Source organism: Chrysochloris asiatica, unplaced genomic scaffold, assembly GCF_000296735.1.
Source record: "Chrysochloris asiatica unplaced genomic scaffold, ChrAsi1.0 scaffold00023, whole genome shotgun sequence".
Taxonomy (NCBI): domain Eukaryota; kingdom Metazoa; phylum Chordata; class Mammalia; order Afrosoricida; family Chrysochloridae; genus Chrysochloris; species Chrysochloris asiatica.
Genome location: NW_006408541.1, coordinates 16,291,634 through 16,311,232, shown reverse-complemented (window position 1 = coordinate 16,311,232; position 19,599 = coordinate 16,291,634). Strand labels below are relative to the sequence as shown.

At 42.2% G+C, this 19,599-nt stretch overlaps 1 protein-coding gene across 2 annotated transcripts in view; it reads left to right on the top strand.

The window, feature by feature from the left end:
- The window catches only part of EYA2 (eyes absent homolog 2 (Drosophila)), a 233,985-nt gene that overhangs the window by 33,007 nt on the left and 181,379 nt on the right, over positions 1–19,599 (top strand). The window contains exon 4 of one of the 2 annotated variants that reach the window (XM_006839219.1): positions 1,009–1,125. In XM_006839219.1, coding sequence (XP_006839282.1) covers positions 1,009–1,125 — 117 coding nt within the window. Of the gene's footprint in view, positions 1–1,008; positions 1,130–19,599 lie in introns of both variants that reach the window. The other variant, XM_006839218.1, reaches the window with a different exon arrangement.

The window sequence follows — 19,599 nt, the reverse complement described above, 5'->3', positions numbered from 1 at the left end:
CAATGTAATGAAACAAGTTATATGAGTTGTTGAATGTGAAAAAAAAAATGAGGAAAAAAAAAAAAAAGCTCATGAGTAGGCTACTGCTTAATGGTAGGGCAACTGTACAACAAACACTGTGTAAAATGATGGGAACGACGATTACATCATATTATAAAGTAGTGAAAGAAGAAAGGAAAGTGCAGAGTGGGAACATTGTTGTTATTGTCGGGTGCCATCGAGTCAATTCTGACCCGTGGTGAACCCTGTGACATAGTAGAACTGCCCCAGAGGGTGTTCTAGACTGTCATCTTTATGGGAGCAGCAGAGCATCGGAACTTTCTCCTGGGAAGACACTGGGTGGGTTCATGCCACCAACCCTCCATAAAACAGTCAAGCTCCTCACCCACTCAGTCACCGAGGCTCCTTAAAACAAAGAGCATACATACATATAAAAACATATATGTTATTACATGCACTTGCATAAGTACAGAACATGTCTGGTAGCAAACTCAGAAAATGGGTAAAGTGCTTGCCTAGTAGAACATGAGCTGGGCATTGGGGTCAAAGTTGGAGAGAGACATTTGTTTTTTGCTCTGTGACTTTTGGACTATTTTAATTTTCTATGGTGTATTTACAATAAAAATACAGGATATGGTCAGCCAGTGCTGGATCAGCCTTCCTCCCTCAAATAGCACCTGACAGTTGGCCTTAGTGTCCCAAAGCAGGGCCAGATCTGCAGTGTTCCAGGAAACACGGCCAGGCAGCCTTCCATTGTCGTGGCGCTAGAAAAGACATACGTCTATAATTTTTTTTTTCCTAACAAAAACAACTAATTCCAAGTTTCTTTAGAAATATATACGCAGAAAACCATGTCTAGGGGCTAAACCTTGGCTCACAGGCCACCAGTTTGCTCCCCTAGTTTGGAAGCTGATGAAATGACGTCTGTCTTAGTAAATCTTCTGCCAGTGACAGAAAAGCATCCTAACCTTGTGTCCTTGGTGCTTCTCTTTTCTTCTTCCATTCAAGGCATCAAGACAGAAGACAGCTTGAACCATTCCCCAGGCCAGAGTGGATTCCTCAGCTACGCCTCCAGCTTCAGCACCCCACCCCCTGGACAGAGCCCATACACCTACCAGATGCACGGTCAGTCTGATGTGCGGCCCCTCCCTGCCATCTCTAAGGCCCTTCTGAATTGGGTGTCCATTCATTCATTCATTCATTCAGCAGACTTGCTGAGCACCTACTATGTGCCAGGCTGTATCTGAATTAGTCGGGTTTCAGTGGTGGGCAAAATAGACAGTGAATCTGTCCTCCTGGAAATCCCCTGGCAGTCAGAAGAAATGAACAAGTCGTTAAACAAATGGGTTCCTTTTGTATGATGTTGTGTGAAAGGAAGCACATAAGCATAGTATTTGAAAAAAAGAGTGATGGGCAGGTGAGAGGTGGGTTGGAAGAGCTGGGATATTTAACTTTAGATGGAATTGTCAAGGAAGCCTCTTTGAAGAGATGGCATTGGAACAGAGACCCAGAGACTGAGACAAGTCTGCCCTGTGCTGACGTGCATTTCAAACAGAGGGAACAGCCAGTACAACCACTCTATGGAGGAAAGCGTCTTGTATTCAAGGTATAGGATAGAAGCAAGGCTGGAGTCAAGTCATAAGGGATGTGGCAAGAGAGTCTTACAGAAGTAGCAGAGCTGAATCACACAGGATGCTGGGACCATTGGGAACGAGTCGGCTTTTATTTTAAGTGTGACGGTACAGGCAAGTCCCTTATAGAGACTTGGAGAAATGTCAGGTAATGGGAATAATGGAAAGGAGGTGCCCTTTAGGTTCTCCCGACAAGCACAACCAGTGAAATGTGTATATAAATATGTTGATGTTAAGTGCCATCGAGTCTGTTCCAACTCACAGCAACCTTGTATAGTGGTTCCAAGGAGCAACTTGTGGATTTGAACTACCAACCTTGTAGCTAGCAATGCAGTGTTGATCCTACAGGGCCACACCACAAGTATATATAAATATGGAGAGAGAAATTGACTTCAAGAAAATAGCTCACATAATTATGGGGGCTGATAAACCCCAAAGCCATGGGTTGGGCGGCAGGCTGCTAGCTCACAAGGTTGCAGGAGGTGGCAAATCCAAAATCTGCTGGTCAGGCAATAGGCTAAGGTTTCTCATGTCTCAAGAATTGGAGGTCAGACAAGATGAGTGCAGGAAAGAGATGTGCGTTTTGCCTGAACATACATTTATATATTAGATGCAGGCCACACCTCCAAGGAAACTCCCCTTGCAATGATTGGTTGCTCTCATCAGATCACAGAATGGAGGATGGTATCTAGCGTCTGCCACTGAGGCAAGTTGTCACATTAACCATTACAGAGCTGTTGTTCTGGGCAGAGGTTGTTGTTAAGTGCCTTCAAGTCATTTCTGACTCGTTTGTTGTTAAGTGCTATTGAGTCGGTTCTGCCCCATAGGGACCCTGTATAGGGTTTCCAAGGAGGAGCTTATAAGCTTGAACCACCGACTTTGTGGTTCTGACCAACTTTGTAGTCCAGCACATTAACCCACAACGCCACACCAGGACTCCATTTCTGACTCACAGTGACCCTGTATAGGGTTTTCGAGGAGTGGCTGGTGAGCTTGAACTTCCGACCTTGTGGCTCAACCGACCTTGTGGTCCAGTGGATTATCCCACAGTGCAACCCCAGGACTCCAATCTTAGGGTTACATGTAGGGAAAGTGGGATGGTGAGCACTATGGTCTAGCCCTGGTACACCTCCAGGTCAAGGTCTGCATCAGCGTTTGCTGGTGACCACCAGCTGACATTGACCAACCACTACATGCCAGGGGATGAGTGGATTATCTCATATAGTCTTCACAACACTCCGGCGGTGGTGCTGATAATTATACCCATTTTATAGAAGAAGAAACTGAGGCATAGAGGAAATTACTAACTTGCCTAACATCAGGGCAAGGAGCTTGTATTTGACTGTAACTTAATGCAAAACAGACAGTCTGTTGGCTGACTACTAGAATCCTAGCCTTACTGCTGAGCCCATGCTCTTGGCTACTCTCTACTCCCGCCTCCTTTGGTTCTGCACTGCTGTTTCCTCTCTTCCTGACTGGCCGTTCTGAGTCCTTCTGGAGAGTATAAGCTGCTAGAACCGTTCTCTAAGTGGGGAGTGGGTTAGGGCAGCAGGCCCCATAAAAAAAAGGCCTGTGAAGACTCTGAACATGAACTTGCTTCATCTAAAGCCAGTTTCTTTTTTCGCCTCACAAACAGAAACTGAGCTTCCTGCCTTCACTTCTAACACTGCAAAGCCAGTCCACCCTTCCCCATTCTGACACAACTTTTGGCTGCATCTCAAGTCAGAGTGACTCTTCTTCATTCATGCATCCATTCTGTATGATTGAGTACCAGCTTGTGCCTGAATTCCCTCATGGACAGAGACAGACAAGAATCAGTCACATAAATAAATAGATGATTGCTGATTTTGGTAAACTCTATGAAGGACAGAAATAGGAAGATGCAGTGGACTAGCTAGCGAGTGGAGATCCACCTTACCCAGGTGGTAAGGGCCATGCAAAAGCAAAGGCCTGGAGGCAGGAGAGTAGAGATGAGACCAAAAAGTGAAGCCGGAGCCTTCCCTGAACTAGGATCTGTAGAATATGTGAATAATCGTCTCCCAGCAGCCTCAGGAGGTGGTACCACTAGTCCTGTTTCGTAGTTGATGAAAATGAGGATCAGAGAGGGGAGAGACTTGCCCAAGATTGCAGAGCCAGGAAGTGTTAAGAACTAGAATTTAGACTCAAGGTTCAAGAATTTTGTGCTGTGCTGTCTCCTTGAAGGGCAAACTTTCCTTAGACTCCTTCAAGATGCCTGGCATTGTCTAAGCGCCACACAGGCACCATTTTTCTCAATGTTCCCATTAACCCTATGGCATTACTTCTGTTACTACTCTCCCATTTTAGAGGTGGGGAAACTGAGGTACAAAATGGGTAAGTAATTTGCATAAGGTCACATGGCTGTGGTGGTGGAAGTTGAAGCCAGGGAGTTGCCCTCCAAAGCCCAGCACATAACCTCTCCACACTATAGTAGAACCATCTAGAAAACAATTCTCCAGGGGATGCACCCTGGTCTAGGACCTGTCCCCCAACCTCAGCCCTCACCCAGACCCTCACAAATCCAAAACAAGCTTCCTGCTGTGTTCCCACCAACCAGGGGCATCACCCAGAGTATCCTCTTATCCTCACAGCCCAGCTGCCAGCTAGAAGGACGGTCGCAGCTGGACCTTCTCCCAATGAGCTGCCTTCAGTTGAATGCTAATGGCTATAAACTGCCCTTGAGACAGTCCAGGCATTTTGCAAGCATGACATTTCCTTCTCTTAAGTATTTTTTAAAACACAAACACACATAACGCTCACACTCCGTGCCCATGTGCTTCCTATTAATGTTTTTTGTGTTTTTTTCCCCAAGTTGTTCCAGAGGAGAAATAAACTCTCATACCACTCAGAGCATTTCAGGATGAAAGTTGTTTTGTTTTGTTTTTTTCAGTTTTTCAGGAGAAGGGAAATGAAGGAGGAAGGTGCTGAGTTTTAGACTTGCAAAGCTCTGACTTGGAGTGAAGCCAGTACTTAGGAGCTAAGATGAGTCCTTTTTTGTTTTTGTATGATCTAGGCCATCATTTTACTGATGGAGAAACTGAAACATTGTCGCATTTGTTGTTTCTTAAGTGCTGTGGAGTTGATTCTGATTCATAGCGACCCTGTATAGATTTTCCAAGGAGCAGCTGGTGGATTTGAACTACCGACCTAATGGTTAGCAGTTCAGTGCTTATCCTACAGCATCACACCACCTTGCAAATGTTCAAAGAGCCAGTATTGGATAAGCCAGGATGCCCCTCCCCCTTCCCTGAGTCTTTTTTGTTAATGTGGCATAAACTTCCAGAAACCTCTGCAGAGCTATCACCTTACAAGCCCTGGCTTTGAGATTGGCATGTGTTTGGATAACTCTGCCTCTCCACTGAACGTACAATAAACGTAAAGTAGAAAAACTTCACAACACTCATTCAGCCTTTGCACAGTTGTTTATTTTTTCTATTTTATTTATTTGTATAAAGTTCACTTAGGGGTTTTTATAGATGAAATCTATTTCTTATGGATTTGATTTTGATTTTTCTTGTTGTTTGTTTGTTTGTTTTTTGGCTTCTCCTACTAAAACAATGCTAGTCACAGAAATTACCATAAAGATTAAAAAGAGAAGAAGAAATAATCTTGAGAGTGGGTAAAGAACTCTGGCCCTGGGCTGTGGTCAGTCCTGGCTGTGCCCTGTGCAGGATGGTGTGATCTTCCACAAGGTGTTTGCCTCCTCTGTGCCTCGGTTTCCCCACCTGTGAAACTGGCACTATAAAAAAAAAAAAGAGAGAGACAACCCCATTAGGCAGTTGGAAGCAATACTTAGGCATGTTACATGTAGTCCGTGAAGGTTGGATTTTTACATTATTATTCCTGTTAAAAACTACCTGTTATTTTTTTATTATTCCTGTTAGTCCCACGTGGTAGTTAAAATGTGGGCCTCTGAAACCAGGCTGAGTTAACATCCAAGCCCTGCTTCAAACCAGCTGTGTGGCCTGTAACCCAAGTACTTCTCAATCCCTCAGTTTCTTCTCCAAAAAAATGGAAGGATTATTGGTACCTACCTCATGGGGAGCTATAAAAATTAAGTGAGTTAAAGTAGATGAAGTATTTAGAGTAGAGCCTGACACAGACTAAGCAGCAGCATCCTCATTGTCATCATCATCATTTTGGGTCTGATGCTCTGTGTCTTTTTTCCAAGTTCACTTCAATTTTCTGAACTCTCACTCTTACGAAGTAGCCATAGTAAGACAAGATAAGAATACCAATTTGAGACGAGTGAGCCATTTGCTTCCGTTGAAACTGCTCTTCTGGTGAACTGTCTTATAGGGGTCTTTCCAAAGATGGAAACTCTCTGAGTGATGCACATGGTTAATGCATGCCACTGCTAACTGAATGTTACAGTCCACCCAGAGGCATCTCAGAAAACGAAGTCTGGTGGTCTACTTTAGAAAAGCCAGCCATTGAAAACCCTGTGGAGCACAGTTCTACCCTGTGACAAACATGGGGTCACCATGAGTTGAAGTGGAAATTCATTTTGTAGCTAAAGTCTAGGGAATACTATTACTGAAGTTCAAAACTCCAACAGAGCCATTCAGTAGTGATATGAGGTATATGATTCAAGGAGTAATGAAGGGCTCGAAAGCCAATGATCAGAGGTGTAGAGCTCTGAAACTGTTTGTGTTGGATTTATGAAACCTAACACCGCTTCTGGAGACCTTGTATGCACTGTGGGATAAAGCACTGGACCAAAAGGTTGGATTGAACCACAAGGTTGGTGGTTCAAACTCACCAGTTGCTCCTTGGAAACCCTATACAGGATCGTTTTGAGTCAGAACCAACTTGACAGCATTTAAAAACAGCAAGCATCACCTCCGGCACCAGTAAGCTATGTGACTTTGGATGTATCACAGAACCTTCGTGATCTATGCTCCACGTCTCTAGTGTCCACAAATGCTCCATGGAGAGATAACGGGGGTGGGGGTGAACTTGTATACCAGTGTTCATTTCAGTACAATTCACAGTAGTCAAAAGGTGGAAACAACTCATACGTCCATCAACAGATTATGGATAAACAAATGTGGTCTATACATACAATGGAATAGTATACAGCCATGAAGTTCTGACGTATTCTACGACATGTTGTTGTTGTTGTTATGTGCTGTGAAGTTGGTTCTGACTCATAGCAACCCTGTACAGAGTTTCTGAGGCTGTAATTCTTTATGGGGGCAGAAAGCCTCATCTTTCTCCTGTGGAACAGCTAGTAGTTTCAAACTGCTGACCATGAGATTAGTAGCCCGATTCCTAACCACTACGCTACCAGAGCTGAATCTTAAAAAACATGCTAAAGTGAAATAAGCCAGACACAGAAAGACAAATATGTATGATCCCAGTTTTAGGAAATATCTAGAAGACATAGATACCCAGAAACAGAACATAGTTACCATGGGCTGGATGGGAGGAGGAATGGGACGTTATTACTTAATGAATACAGAATTTATGTTTGGAGCGATGAAAAATTTTGGAAACAAATAGTTAAATAACTGCACAATATTGTGAATGTGACTAATATCATGGGATTGTACAATTAAAATGGCAGATGTTTTCTTATGTATATTTTGGTTGGTGGTGGTGGTGGGTACCATCAAGTTGATTTCAACTCATGCCGACCCCATGTGACCGAGTAGAACTGCCCCATAGTGTTTTCCAGGCTGTAATCTTTACAAGTGACTTCTGGTGTGGCACTGTAGAATCAGCACTGAACTGTGAACCACAGGATCAGTAGTTCAAATCCACCAGCTACTCCTCGGAAACCCTATATAGGGCTGCTATGAGTCTAAAATCAATTTGACAACACTTAACAACAACAACAATCTTTACAAGAGTAGATTCCCATCCCCACTGAATAGTTTTCATCTTGTCTAGACAGGTCTGGTGAAAAGAGATGGGGATACGATTCTTATGATTCAATAGTGAGTAATTGTTATCATGACTAATTGCAACTGTCACAACTGTAAAGGTAGATTTTGTAACAAAAACGGGGGACTAGTTAATCTTACAGTCCAGAAACAGAGGACCCTAGGACCATCAAGGGAGAAGAGCACAAGCAGAATGAGGGACCCTCTCCAGAGAAGCAGCGACATCAGAGATGGGGACATGGAGAGATAGTACACCTGAGGACTCTAGACTCATGGAAAGAGAAGGACTGGGTGTTGGTGGCCAGGAGGCAGGCTTGCAGAATGTGTCCTTTGGTTGTTTAAATTATTATATATTCATGAGTGTTTTTGTGTACACCCCTCCATCCCACCCCACAAAACAAAACAAAACAAACAGAGGGAATGGAAGCAAATACTGTTGAGTGATGATGCACGGGGGAGATTGTAATCATTGCAATGAAACGATGTTATAAAAGCCAATGTTCTCCCATGTAAACTATCACTCAGTTCACAATTAAAAAAACAAAAACCAGAGTCCCAGGTCTTTCTCCTGCAGAGCTACTGGATTGGTTTGACTTGTCACCCTGTAGGTTTGTAGCCAAGCACACAACCAGAATAATAACAGTAAAGTCGGGGGTCATGATTAAATAAATCAAAAATACCCTTGGTAAATCCTGCATTCCCAAAAGTTAAATAGGTGTGTTCACTGCTGAGCTTTGTAGAGCTTTTGCCTCATGACTCTCCCAAGTGTGGATTTCAGTAGGCAGTTTTCCCAGGTAGATTTCAAGAGAAGCCCTCTCTCCCAAGTTCGTGTCCCGTGCTCATTGGAAAAGGGATACGTGTGATGACGTCTCAGGTTCCTATCTGTGTTAAAATTACTTGATGCTTTAATGTTGTTTTTTTTAATCATGGACGATATTTTTTTTCTGTTTTAATTTACTTTTCATTGAAATATAATTCACATACCATAAAATTCATCCCTTGTAAAGCCTACAGTTCATTGGCTTTTAGAGTATTCTCAAAGTTGTGCAACTCTCACCGTTGTCTTAATTCCAGAGCATTTTCATCATCCCAAAAAGAAACTCCATGCCCATCAGCCTACTCCACTTCCCTCAATATGTTCCTCCTTTAGTAAAGACAAATGGTGCATGCTGTTACTCTTCTTTTATGTTGATTTCTTAAACTCAAGTTATGTCTTTAATTTGTTTAAACAATTACAGAAATCTCTCTCCCACCCGTGTCTCACCTACACCTAGTTCCCAAACTTGTAATAGTTTCTCGTGAAAGAAACCAGAATTTCTTTTTGAAAATATAAGCAAATATGAATGCATTCTATTATACGTTATGTTTCTATGGCAAGAATTAGCTCATACAGAATTCATGAATAAGGAAATGGAGTTAGTGTAACTCTGACATCGCATTGCTTCATTTGCTTCTAACATTTTCTTTTTATCATTGGCTTTAAGAAATTTGATTATGATGTATCTTGGTGAAATTTTCTTCTTGTTTTTTTTTTAAGTTTTTATTGTAAATTGAGTGACAGTTTACATGGGAGAACATCGGTTTTGAACTCATCCTATCGTATTTCATTTCATTGCAATGACTACAGTCCCCTCCATGCATTACCATTCTACAGTATTTGCTTCTATTCCCTCTGTTTTTTTGTTTGTTTGTTTGTTTTATTAATGTATACAAAAACACACAGGAGTATATAATTATGTAAACAACCAACGGGCACATTCTGCAAGCCTGCCTCCTGGCTACCAGCACCCAGTCCCTTCCTTTCCATGAGTCTAGAGTCCTCAGCTACTCTATCTCTCCATGTCCTCATCTCTGCCTCTATCTCTTGTGTCACTACTTCTTTGGATAGAGTTTCACATTCTGCTCATGCTCTTCTCCCTTGATGGTCCTAGGGTCCTCTGTTCCTGGACTGTAAGATTTACTCCCCCATTTTTGTTTTTAAAAAAACTTCTACCTTTACAGTTATGACGATCACAATTTGTCATGATAACAATTACTCACTATTGAATCATAAGAATCTTATCTCTGTCTCTTTTCACCAGGCCTGTCAAGACAAGATGAAAACTATTCAGCGGGAATTCTATTTTTCCATGCATACTCTGAAATTAAACTCCCTCCTAAAAAAAACTTGTAAGCCAGTCACTTCATGCCTTTTTTGTCCCCCATTTTAGGTCGCCAATGTCTAAATTGCCCATCCCTATCAACCTTGTGTACAGAGGTGATAGGATTGATCCTTGATGTGCAGATTCCTTCTCTTTCCATTGATATTTTGAGCCACAACATCCATAAGTATAGGTCAAGTTTCTCAAATTATAGCAATTTACACTTGTTTCCCTTTATCAAAAATGTTTTTATCTTCTTCTAATTGAGTTCTGATCATCAAAACCATCAAAGCTAGATCAAATGGGTACTATCTGCAAGTTTGGACATGCTTGTTCGTCTCTCCTTCTTCTTGATTTTTGTGCTTTGGGTTCATCGAGCTTAGACCTGTGGATTTGTACTTTTCATCAAATATGGAAAAATTTCAACAATTATTTCTAGGTGCCATTGATTTGGTCTGATTCTTATCAACCCTCTGCACAATAGAATGACACACTGCCTGATCCTGTGCCAGCCTCACAATTGTTACATTTGAGCCCATTGCTGCGGCCAGTGCCATTGTCACTTATTGGTCGCCTTCTCTAGGGACTGCTCTCTCCTGATACCATGTCTGAAGTGCCATCTTGGCTCCCAAGGAGCATTCTGGCTGCAGTTCTTCCAAGCAGATTTTTCGTTCTTCTGGAAGTCCACGGTACTTTCAATATTCTTTTCCAACACCATAATTCAAATGCATTGATCTTAGTCTTCCTTATTCACTGTCCAACTTTCACATACATATGAGGTGATTGAAAATACCATGGCTTAGGTCAGGCGCACCTTATTCCTCAAACTGATGTTTTTGCTCTTTAACACTTAAAGGGGTCTTGTGCAGCAGATTTGCCTAAAGCAATACGTCGTTTGATTTCTTGACTGCTGCTTCCGTGAGTGTTGATCTGTCAGTGTCGCCTTCCTTTTTATGGTCCTTGGCTCTGTATGTCCTGGACATTTTTGCTCTCCCCTATTGTGTAGCTCCATCTCCTAACCTTAGGGAGACTGCCATCTGCATTCCTCTCTTCACCCTGGTCTGGAACACTCCTCAGGCAAGTATGCTGGGACAGTCATTTGGTTCACCATTTGTTGGCCTTCTTTCATGGATCACTGTCCTTCCTTCGCTGATTGATGCCCAGTGACTTGGAAATCTAGTTTTCAAATGATCTCAAGTGAGAAAGTAACCCAGTCTTGGCCAGAAGTGGAAGTCCTGCTACAATGGTTCATTTGCATTTTCCCACAGTGTGCAGTAGCAGCATCTCAATGCAAAGTACACAACAGAGGAAATGCATGAAGCCTGGTGGGAATGCAGTTCTGTTTGGGATGCCCTCATGCCTTCTTCCTAGTTTCCTAGTTACCGCTGTACTCTGAGCTATGTACTTTGTTTTTGAAAACCCAATTTTACATGCCTTCCCACCTTTGTGGGTTTTATTTCCATAACCCAGCACTTCAGTCTTCTTTACATCCCCTTCCATCAAGATGCTTCTTTTTAAGTCAAAAACCTTAAATAGATGTAATACTTCTTTGCTTATTACCTATTTGCTTTTTAACTTTTGTAACTGTGGTGGATTGTGTGCTGCTATGATGTGGGCAGCTATGTCACCAGCATTTGAAATACCAGCAGAGTCACCCATAGTGGACAGGTTTCAGAAAAGCTTCCAGATGAAGACAGACTAGAAAACTAGGGAGAAGGAAAGGTGAACCATTTCTGAAAGTTTAGCCACTGACAACCTTATTAATAGCAGCAGAGCGCTGTCAGATCTAGTGCGAGAAGGCGAGCCTCTCAGGGTGGAAGGCACTCACAATACGACTGGGGAAGAGCTGCCTCCTCAAAGTAGAGCTAAGCTTAATGACATGGATGGAATTAAGCTTTCATGACCTTCATTTATCAATGAGGCACAACTTAGAACGAGAAGAAAACAGCTGCAAACACCCATTAATAGATGGAATGTGGAGTGTACAAAGTATGAATCTAGGAAAACTGGAATGAAATGAAACACATAAAAGATCAGTATCCTAAGCATTAGTGAGCTGAAATGGAAACGTGTTGGCCATTTTGAATCAGACAAACATGTGGTTTACTATTCCTAGAATGACAAATTGGCAAGGAATAGTGTTGTATTCATCATCAAAAACCACATTTCAAGATCTATTTGAAATACAGTGCTATCTATGATAAGATAATATCTATATAATTACTTGGAGGGACCAGTTAAAACAACTATTATTCACATTTACACACCAACCAATAAAGCCTGTGATGATGAAACTGAAGAAGTTTATCAACTTCTTTAGTCTGAAGTTGATCAGACATGCAATCAAGATGTATTGATAATTACTTGTGATTGCAGTGTGAAAGTTGAAAACAAAGAGGAACATTGGATATATGGCCTGAGAGATACAAACAATGCTGGAGATCATATGATACAATTTTGCAAAGTCAATATCTCCTTTTCTATAAATATCTTTTTTCAACAACATGAACTATGGCTCTACACGGGAACATCACCAGATGAAATACATGAGAATCAAATTTATTACATCTGTGGGGAGACTCAATGGAGAAGCTCTGTATCATCAGCTAAAACAAGGCCAGGGGCTGACTACTTGTTCATACGCAAGTTCAGGCTGAAGCTGAAGAAAATGAAAACAGGTTCACAAGAGGCAAATTATGATCATGAGTATGTTGTTATTGTTGTTAAATGTCATTGAGTTAGTTCTAACTCATAGTGACCCTGCACAAGTATTCCAAGGAATGGCTGGTGAGTTTGAACCACCACCATTGGTTCAAACTGACCTTGTCGTTCAGTGCTTTATCTCACACCAGGACTCAGATTTTCAGTGCATCCCCCCTGAACTTAGATACCATCTCAAGAGCATATTTGATGTATGTGACACTAATGACTGAAGACCAGAAGAGTTTGGGGATGATAACAACATCCTGTGTGAAGAAATAAGGTCATTAAAAAGGTCATTAAAAAGACAGAAAGAAAGAAAAGGCCTAAATGGATGTCAGAAGAGAGTTTGAAACTTGCTGTTGAATGTAGAGAAACCAAAGCAACTGGAAGAAATGAGAAAGTAAAGGAGCTAAACGGAACATTCAGCAGCTCAAGAAGACAAAGTAAAATATTATAATGAAATGTGCAAAGACCTGGAGTTAGAAAACCAAAAGGGCAGAACATGCTCAGCATTTCTCAAGCTAAAAAACTGAAGAAAAATATTTAAGCCTCAAGTTGCAATATTGAAGTATTCGCTGGGCAAAATATTGAATGATACAGAAAATGCAAAAGAAGATGGAAGAAACATACAGTCACTGTACCAGAAAGAACTGATTGCTGTTCGGCCATTTCAAGAGGTAGCATATGATCAAGAACCAATAGTATCGAAGAAAAAAATCCAAGCTGCACTGGAGGCATTGGGGGAAAAAGGGTCTAGGAATTGATGGAATACAAATTGAAATCTTTCAATAAACTATGGCAACACTAGAGCTGCTTACTCTTCTATGCCAAGAAATTTGGAAGACAGCTACCTGGTCAACCGATTGAAAGCAATCCGTATCTGTGCCCATTCCAAAAGAAGGAGAACCAACAGAATGCAGAAATAATCAAACCATGTCTTTAATATCAAGTAGCCTTGGTAGAGTATTGGATTACAAGCTAGGCTGCTAACCACAAGGCCAGTAGTTCGGATCTACCAGTTTGCCCAAAGGGAGAAAGATGAGGCTTTCTACTCCCATAAAGATTTACAGCCTCGGAAATCCTGTACAGGGTCACTATGAGTCAAAACCGACTCCACAACACACCACCACCATCATTAATGTCAAGTGTAAGCAAAATTTTGCTGAAAATAATTTTAAAACAGTTGCAGCAGTACATCAACAGGGAGCTGCCAGACATTCAAACTGGATTCAGAAGAGGTTGTGGAACAAAGGGTGTCATTGCTAACATCAGATGGATCTTGGCTAAAAACAGAGAATACCAGAAAGATGCTTACTTGTGCTTTATCGATGATGTTGGAGTTTTTGCCAATCTGATGCAGGAAAGATGGAATCTTGTAATATTATTAGTTTGAAAATTTTGTCACAGGAGTGATGTTGTGCATCTTTTCAGATCTTTGAACCAATTTATATTGAGTTTTCTGTTAACTAGGAGACTAGATTTTGAGACTAGATTTGAAAACTTTGCCAAAGGAGAGTGATGAGACAGTACCTATCCCTACAGATAGTTAAGTACATTGTTGTTGTTGTTGTTGTTATGTGCCGTGACCGTGTTGTTGTTGTTGTTATGTGCCGGAGTCGATTCTGACTCATAGTGACCCTGTACAAGGTTTCCGAGGCTGTAAATCTTTACAGGAGCAGAACGCCTCATCTTTCTCCCACAGAACAGCTGGTAGTTTTGAACTGATGACCCTGAGGTTAGCAGCCCTATTCGTAACCACTATGCTACCAGAGCTCCTTTAAGTATATTGGAAAGCTTCAATAATCACCACAGTGTGGTTCTGGAGTCAGAATAGACTAATGGACCAATAGAAGAGAACAGCCAATCTAGAACAAGAGTCAACAGATAACAAAATTTAGCACATGGGGAAGGTGCCATCTTTAAGTCCTTGGAAAATGATGCCTATTCAGTGAATTGTTGTGGTTGTAAAGTGCCATCGAGTCGGTTCCAACTCATAGGGACCCTGTATAGGGTTTCTGAAGAGCAGCTGGTAGATTTTGAACTGCTGACCTTGTGGTTCCTATATGGAGCTTGAATAATTGGGTAGCCATCTTAGGGGAGAAAAATCCACTCCTATTCCTGTGTTCTACGGGGGTGGAAATCCAAATGGATCAAAAGTTTCAACATCAAAAGTAAAACCATAAAAGGACTCAAAGAAAATTAGCAAAATTTTTATAACTTTGGAATGGAAAAGAGTTTTCTCAATTCAAAAATCAGAAACAAATTTCAACTGTGAAAAAAAAAAAAAAACTTAAAAAATAAAAATCTGCATGGCAAAGAATACCCAAAATAAAGTCAAAACAACAACAAAAACAAACAAAATGACAAACTGGAAGGAAATGTTTACATCTCAAATCACAAGCAGATGTTACTCTTGGTTTTTTGTTTTTTGGGGTTTTTTTTTAGTATTTCTCCTGGTGTGGCACTGTGGGATAAAGCACTGAACCGCAAGGTTGGTTTGAGCCACAAGGTCAGCGGTTCAAATTCAACAACTGTTCCTTGGAAACCCTGTAATAGGGTCATTACAAGTCTGAACTGACAACAGTTCAGTGGCTTGAACCTCCTGTGAAATGTGGATCTTCTCAACCAGGGTTTCAAAGTAAAACAGTACTGGGGCCCTGAGGGTCATGCAAATAGGGCAGTAAGCTAGGTGTGGTGCCACAGGGAATGGTGGCAACTGTGGCAAACTGGAGACTTCATGTGCAACTAAGGAGGGTTACTGTCTCAGCCCATCGCATCTGCACTGGAATGGGCTCACAGAGATATCAGAGCTTTCTATTTTCCAAGATAATCCCTACGACTATATTTTTAAGTGAAATTTCCTGATTATTTTCCAATATTGGCAACCGACTTAAACCCTCTTTTAAAATAATTTATGGTGCAAACAAATAAGTACCATATTTTTATAAAAATAGCATATTATACACTTTTGGGGGGCCATAGATGCCCTCCCCAGCAAAGTATTTTTGCTAGTAAGCTATGCTAATTTTTTTGATCATAGTGTGCTTATGAAAATACTTCCTGTGGTATTTGCATAAAAATACTGTATTAGTCGTCCATCTTACAATGTTGTTACAAACTTTCTTAACCAAACTCCAGGCTCTGAGACCAGAAAGGAAGGAGCAAATTACTAGCCAAGTGGTGACATGGGAGCTTGAGAGACCGTCCCTTTGTGTCCCTACCTCTGGCTTCTCTCATCTGTGCAGGATCCCAGAAAGCATGTGTGGTGTATGTGGTTGTAGCTGAGTTGGAGCCCAGTGGCCTCTTCCTGGTGGAATTATTTCCATAGTTCTTGGCACAGCAACTTTCAGGCTGCTCCGGCCCCACCAGTTTTGAGCAGGCTAAGTCTGCCTGATGTCACTCTGTCAGGGGAGACTGGAGCCCAACTCGGCATCTCACTGGTTCTTGGACTGAAGACAGGTTCCTGGTGTGAATCAGCATCTCTTCTGCACACGGTGAAGTAGGTGACATTCTCAGAACCTCCACCCTGATGGTCACCTTCTCATCACCTTCACCTGCCTTGGCAGTGAGTTGCTGCTCCCTGCTGGAACTGAAGAAATCTGTCGGACTAAGGGCATAGAGAGGTTACATGGATGATTTGTCCTCTGATTATAGAACACCTGATTGGCTCAGCCCTTCTCCAAAAGCTGCTGAAGATGACAGATGAAATGGAGAGAGAGGGAGAGAGCTGGTTTGGGGATCAGGAAGAGGTTTGGTGGACAACAATCACCTCTCTAAGGCAGCGCTGTCAAGTCAACCTTTCTGCGATGGTGGAAATAGTCTCTCTCGGCACTGTCCAGTATGGCAGCCACCAGTCACATGTCAAGGGGCCCTGGTTGCACAGTGGGCTAAGTGCTGGGTTGCTAACCACAAGATCAGCAGTTCAAACCCACCACCTGCTCCACGGAAGAAAAACGGGGGCTGTCTGCTCTCATAAAGATTTACAGTCTTGGAAAACCCTAAGGGACAACTCTACTCTGTCCTATAGGATTGCTGTGAGTGAGAATCGAGTCGACACCGGCTGCTTGGGCTTGGGGGGCTTAGCCACTTGTAGCCATTGGATGTTTGAAATGCAGCTTGTAAGACTGAATGTTTTATATGAATTAAGAAGGCAGAGATAGTTTCATTAGTAGGTTTCTCACCTTCCACAGGAGACCCAGGTTCCATTTCACTACATTTCATGGGCAGCTACCACCCACCGGTCAGTGGAGGCTTACGTGTTGCTATGAGGCTGCATAGGTTTCGGGGACTCTTTCAAACTAAGACTAGGAAGAAGGTCATGGAGTTCCCAGGCCACAGTGGAAAGATACAGTGAAATACAAGAGTGGAGTATGATGGAAGGTCTACTTTAGATTGCAGGGATTGGGCAGGGGTCTCTGAAGAGGTGACAGTAGAGCTGAGGCATGGCCACTGGGAAGAACTGGCCATGAGTCCTGAGTCTTTCCAGCCAAGTGACTGGAAAGTGAAGGGGAGAGGGATCCAGGATGAAGTCAAGAGTGGGGCGGGCCAGACGTGGGCCAGAGCCTGTGGGTATGTGGTGGCCTTTAGATTTTATCCTGAAAGCCAGAAGACGCTGGGTTTTAAGCAGGGAGGTTGGTGATCTGCTTTGCATCTCAGAAAGCCCACTCCACTGTTGTGGGGTAAGTGACTACAGGGCCGGAGCTGGGCAGGATGCAGGGAGCCAGGCAGGAAGCTCTCTCCTGGAGACAGGAACTGCCCCTCCCTGGTCTTCCCATCCCCCTCCTATCCTTCAGGTTGGAAACACTGGAACCAATATTCATGGAACTGGTCCGTAACAATACCAGTCAGGTCCTGGAAACCCCACTCAGCAAATTCTAGAACCCTATCTACAGGGTTGAATGTTTTTTGTTGTTGTTGTTGTTACTATGAATGGGCTCTGATTCATAGTAACTCTGTGTATAATTGAATGAAACACTGCCCAGGCCTGTGCCATTCTGACAGTCATTGCCATGTGGTGGACACTGTGTCAGCCCATCTCACTGGGAGATTTTCCTCATTTTTGCTCACCCTTTACAAGCATGATGTCATTCTCCAGGAACTGGTCGTTTTTGATGACATGTCCAAAGTATGCGAGCTGAACTCTCACCATTCTGCTCCCATGAAGCATTCTGGCCATACATTTTCCAAGATAGATTGGTGGGTTTTTTGGCAGTCCATGGAATATTCACTATTACTCACTATTTTTCACTACCACCGTAAATCAAAGGCATCAATTCTTCCATCTTCCTTACTGTTGTCCAGCTTTCAAATGCATATGATGAGGTGATTGAAAATCCCATGACTTAGCCTTAGTAGGGGACACCAAGATCAATTGGTATAAAATAGTCCACAAAATGAATGTTCTGCATTCAACTTAGATGAGCAGCAATTGTTGTTGTTCTTGTTTTTGTTAGCTGCCATCCAGTCAGTACCGACCCATAGTGATCCTTTGCACAACAGAACAAAACACTGCCCTGTCCTGGGCCAACCTCACAATCATTGCTATGTTTGAGCCCACTGGTGCTGCCACTGTGCCAGCCCATTTAAATGGAGTTCTTCCTCTTTTTCTCTGACCCTCCTCTTGACCAAACATGATATCCTTCTCCAGGAACTGGTTCCTCCTGACATTATGTCCAAAGTATGAGAGATGAAATTTGGCCATCTTGACCTCCAGGGACCACTCTGGCTGCACTTCGTCCAGTACATATCTGTTTGCTCTTCTGGCAGCCTATGGCACTTTCACTATTCTCCTCCAACACCATAACTCAAAAGCATCAATTCTTCTACAGTCTTCCTTATTCACTGTCCAGCTTTCGTGTGTATATGAGGTTATTAAAAATATCATGGCTTGGGTCAGGCGCCCCTTAGTCCTCAAGCTGACATCTTTGTTCATCAACACTTTAAAACGGTCTTGTGCAGCTGATTTGCTTAATGCAATACGTCGTTTGATCTCTTGACTGCTGCTTCTGTGAGTGTTGATAGTTGATCCAAGAAGAATGAAATCCTTGACAACTTCAATCTTTTCTCCGTTGATAAGGATGTTGTTTATTGGTCCAGTGGTGAGGATTTTTGTTTTCTTTCCATTGAGATGTAATCCATACTGAAGGCTGTGCTGGTTGATCTTCATCAATAAATGTTTTAAGTCCTCTTCACTTTCAGCAAGCAAGGTTGTATCATCTGCATATGGCAGGTTGTTATTGAGTCTTCCGCCAATCCTGATGTTACATTTTTCTTATAATCCAGCTTCTTGGATCATTTGCTCAGCTTACAGGTTGAATAAGTATAGTGAAAGAATACAACCCTGTCGCACACATTTCCTAATTTTAAACCATTCAGTGTTCCCATGTTCTGTTCGAACAACTGCCTCTACAGATTCCTCATGAGCACAATTAAGTGTTCAGGAATACTCATACTTCACAATGTTGTCTATAGTTTGTCATGATCCACACAATCGAAAGCCTTTGCAGAGTCAGTAAAGTACAGGTAAACATCTTTCTGGTATTCTCTGCTTTCAACCAAGATCCATCTGATGCCAGCAATGATATCCCTCATTTCACGCCCTCACCTTAAACCAGTTTGAACCTCTGAAAACTCTCTGTCAATGTCTATTGGCAGCCATTTCTGTATTACCTTTAGTAAAACTTTACTTGCATGGGTTATCAATGATATTGTCTGATGATTTCCTCATTCTTTTGGGTCACCTTTCTTTGCAGTGGGCACAAATACAGATCTCTTCCAGTCAGTAGACCAGGTAGTTGTCTTCCAAATTTCTTGGCACTAATGAGTGAGTGCCTTCAGTGCCACATCACTTTGTTGAAAGATTTCAATTTGTATCCCATCAATTCCCAGTGCCTTGTTCTTTGCCAATGACTTCAGTGCACCTTGGACTTCTTCCTTCAATATCATTGGCTCTAGATCATATGCTACCTCTTAAAATGGTTGAACATTGATCATTTATTTTTGGTACAGTGATAGTGTGTATTCCTTCCTTCTTCTTTTGATGCATTCTTCATCAACCAGTATTTTATTCACAGAATCCTTCAATACCACAAGTCAAGGTTTGAGGGTTTTTTCCTTCAGTTCATTCAGCTTGAGAAATGCTGAACGTGTTACTCTCTTTTGATTTTCTAACTCCAGGTCTTTGCACATTTCGTTATAATATTTTACTTTGTCTTCTTG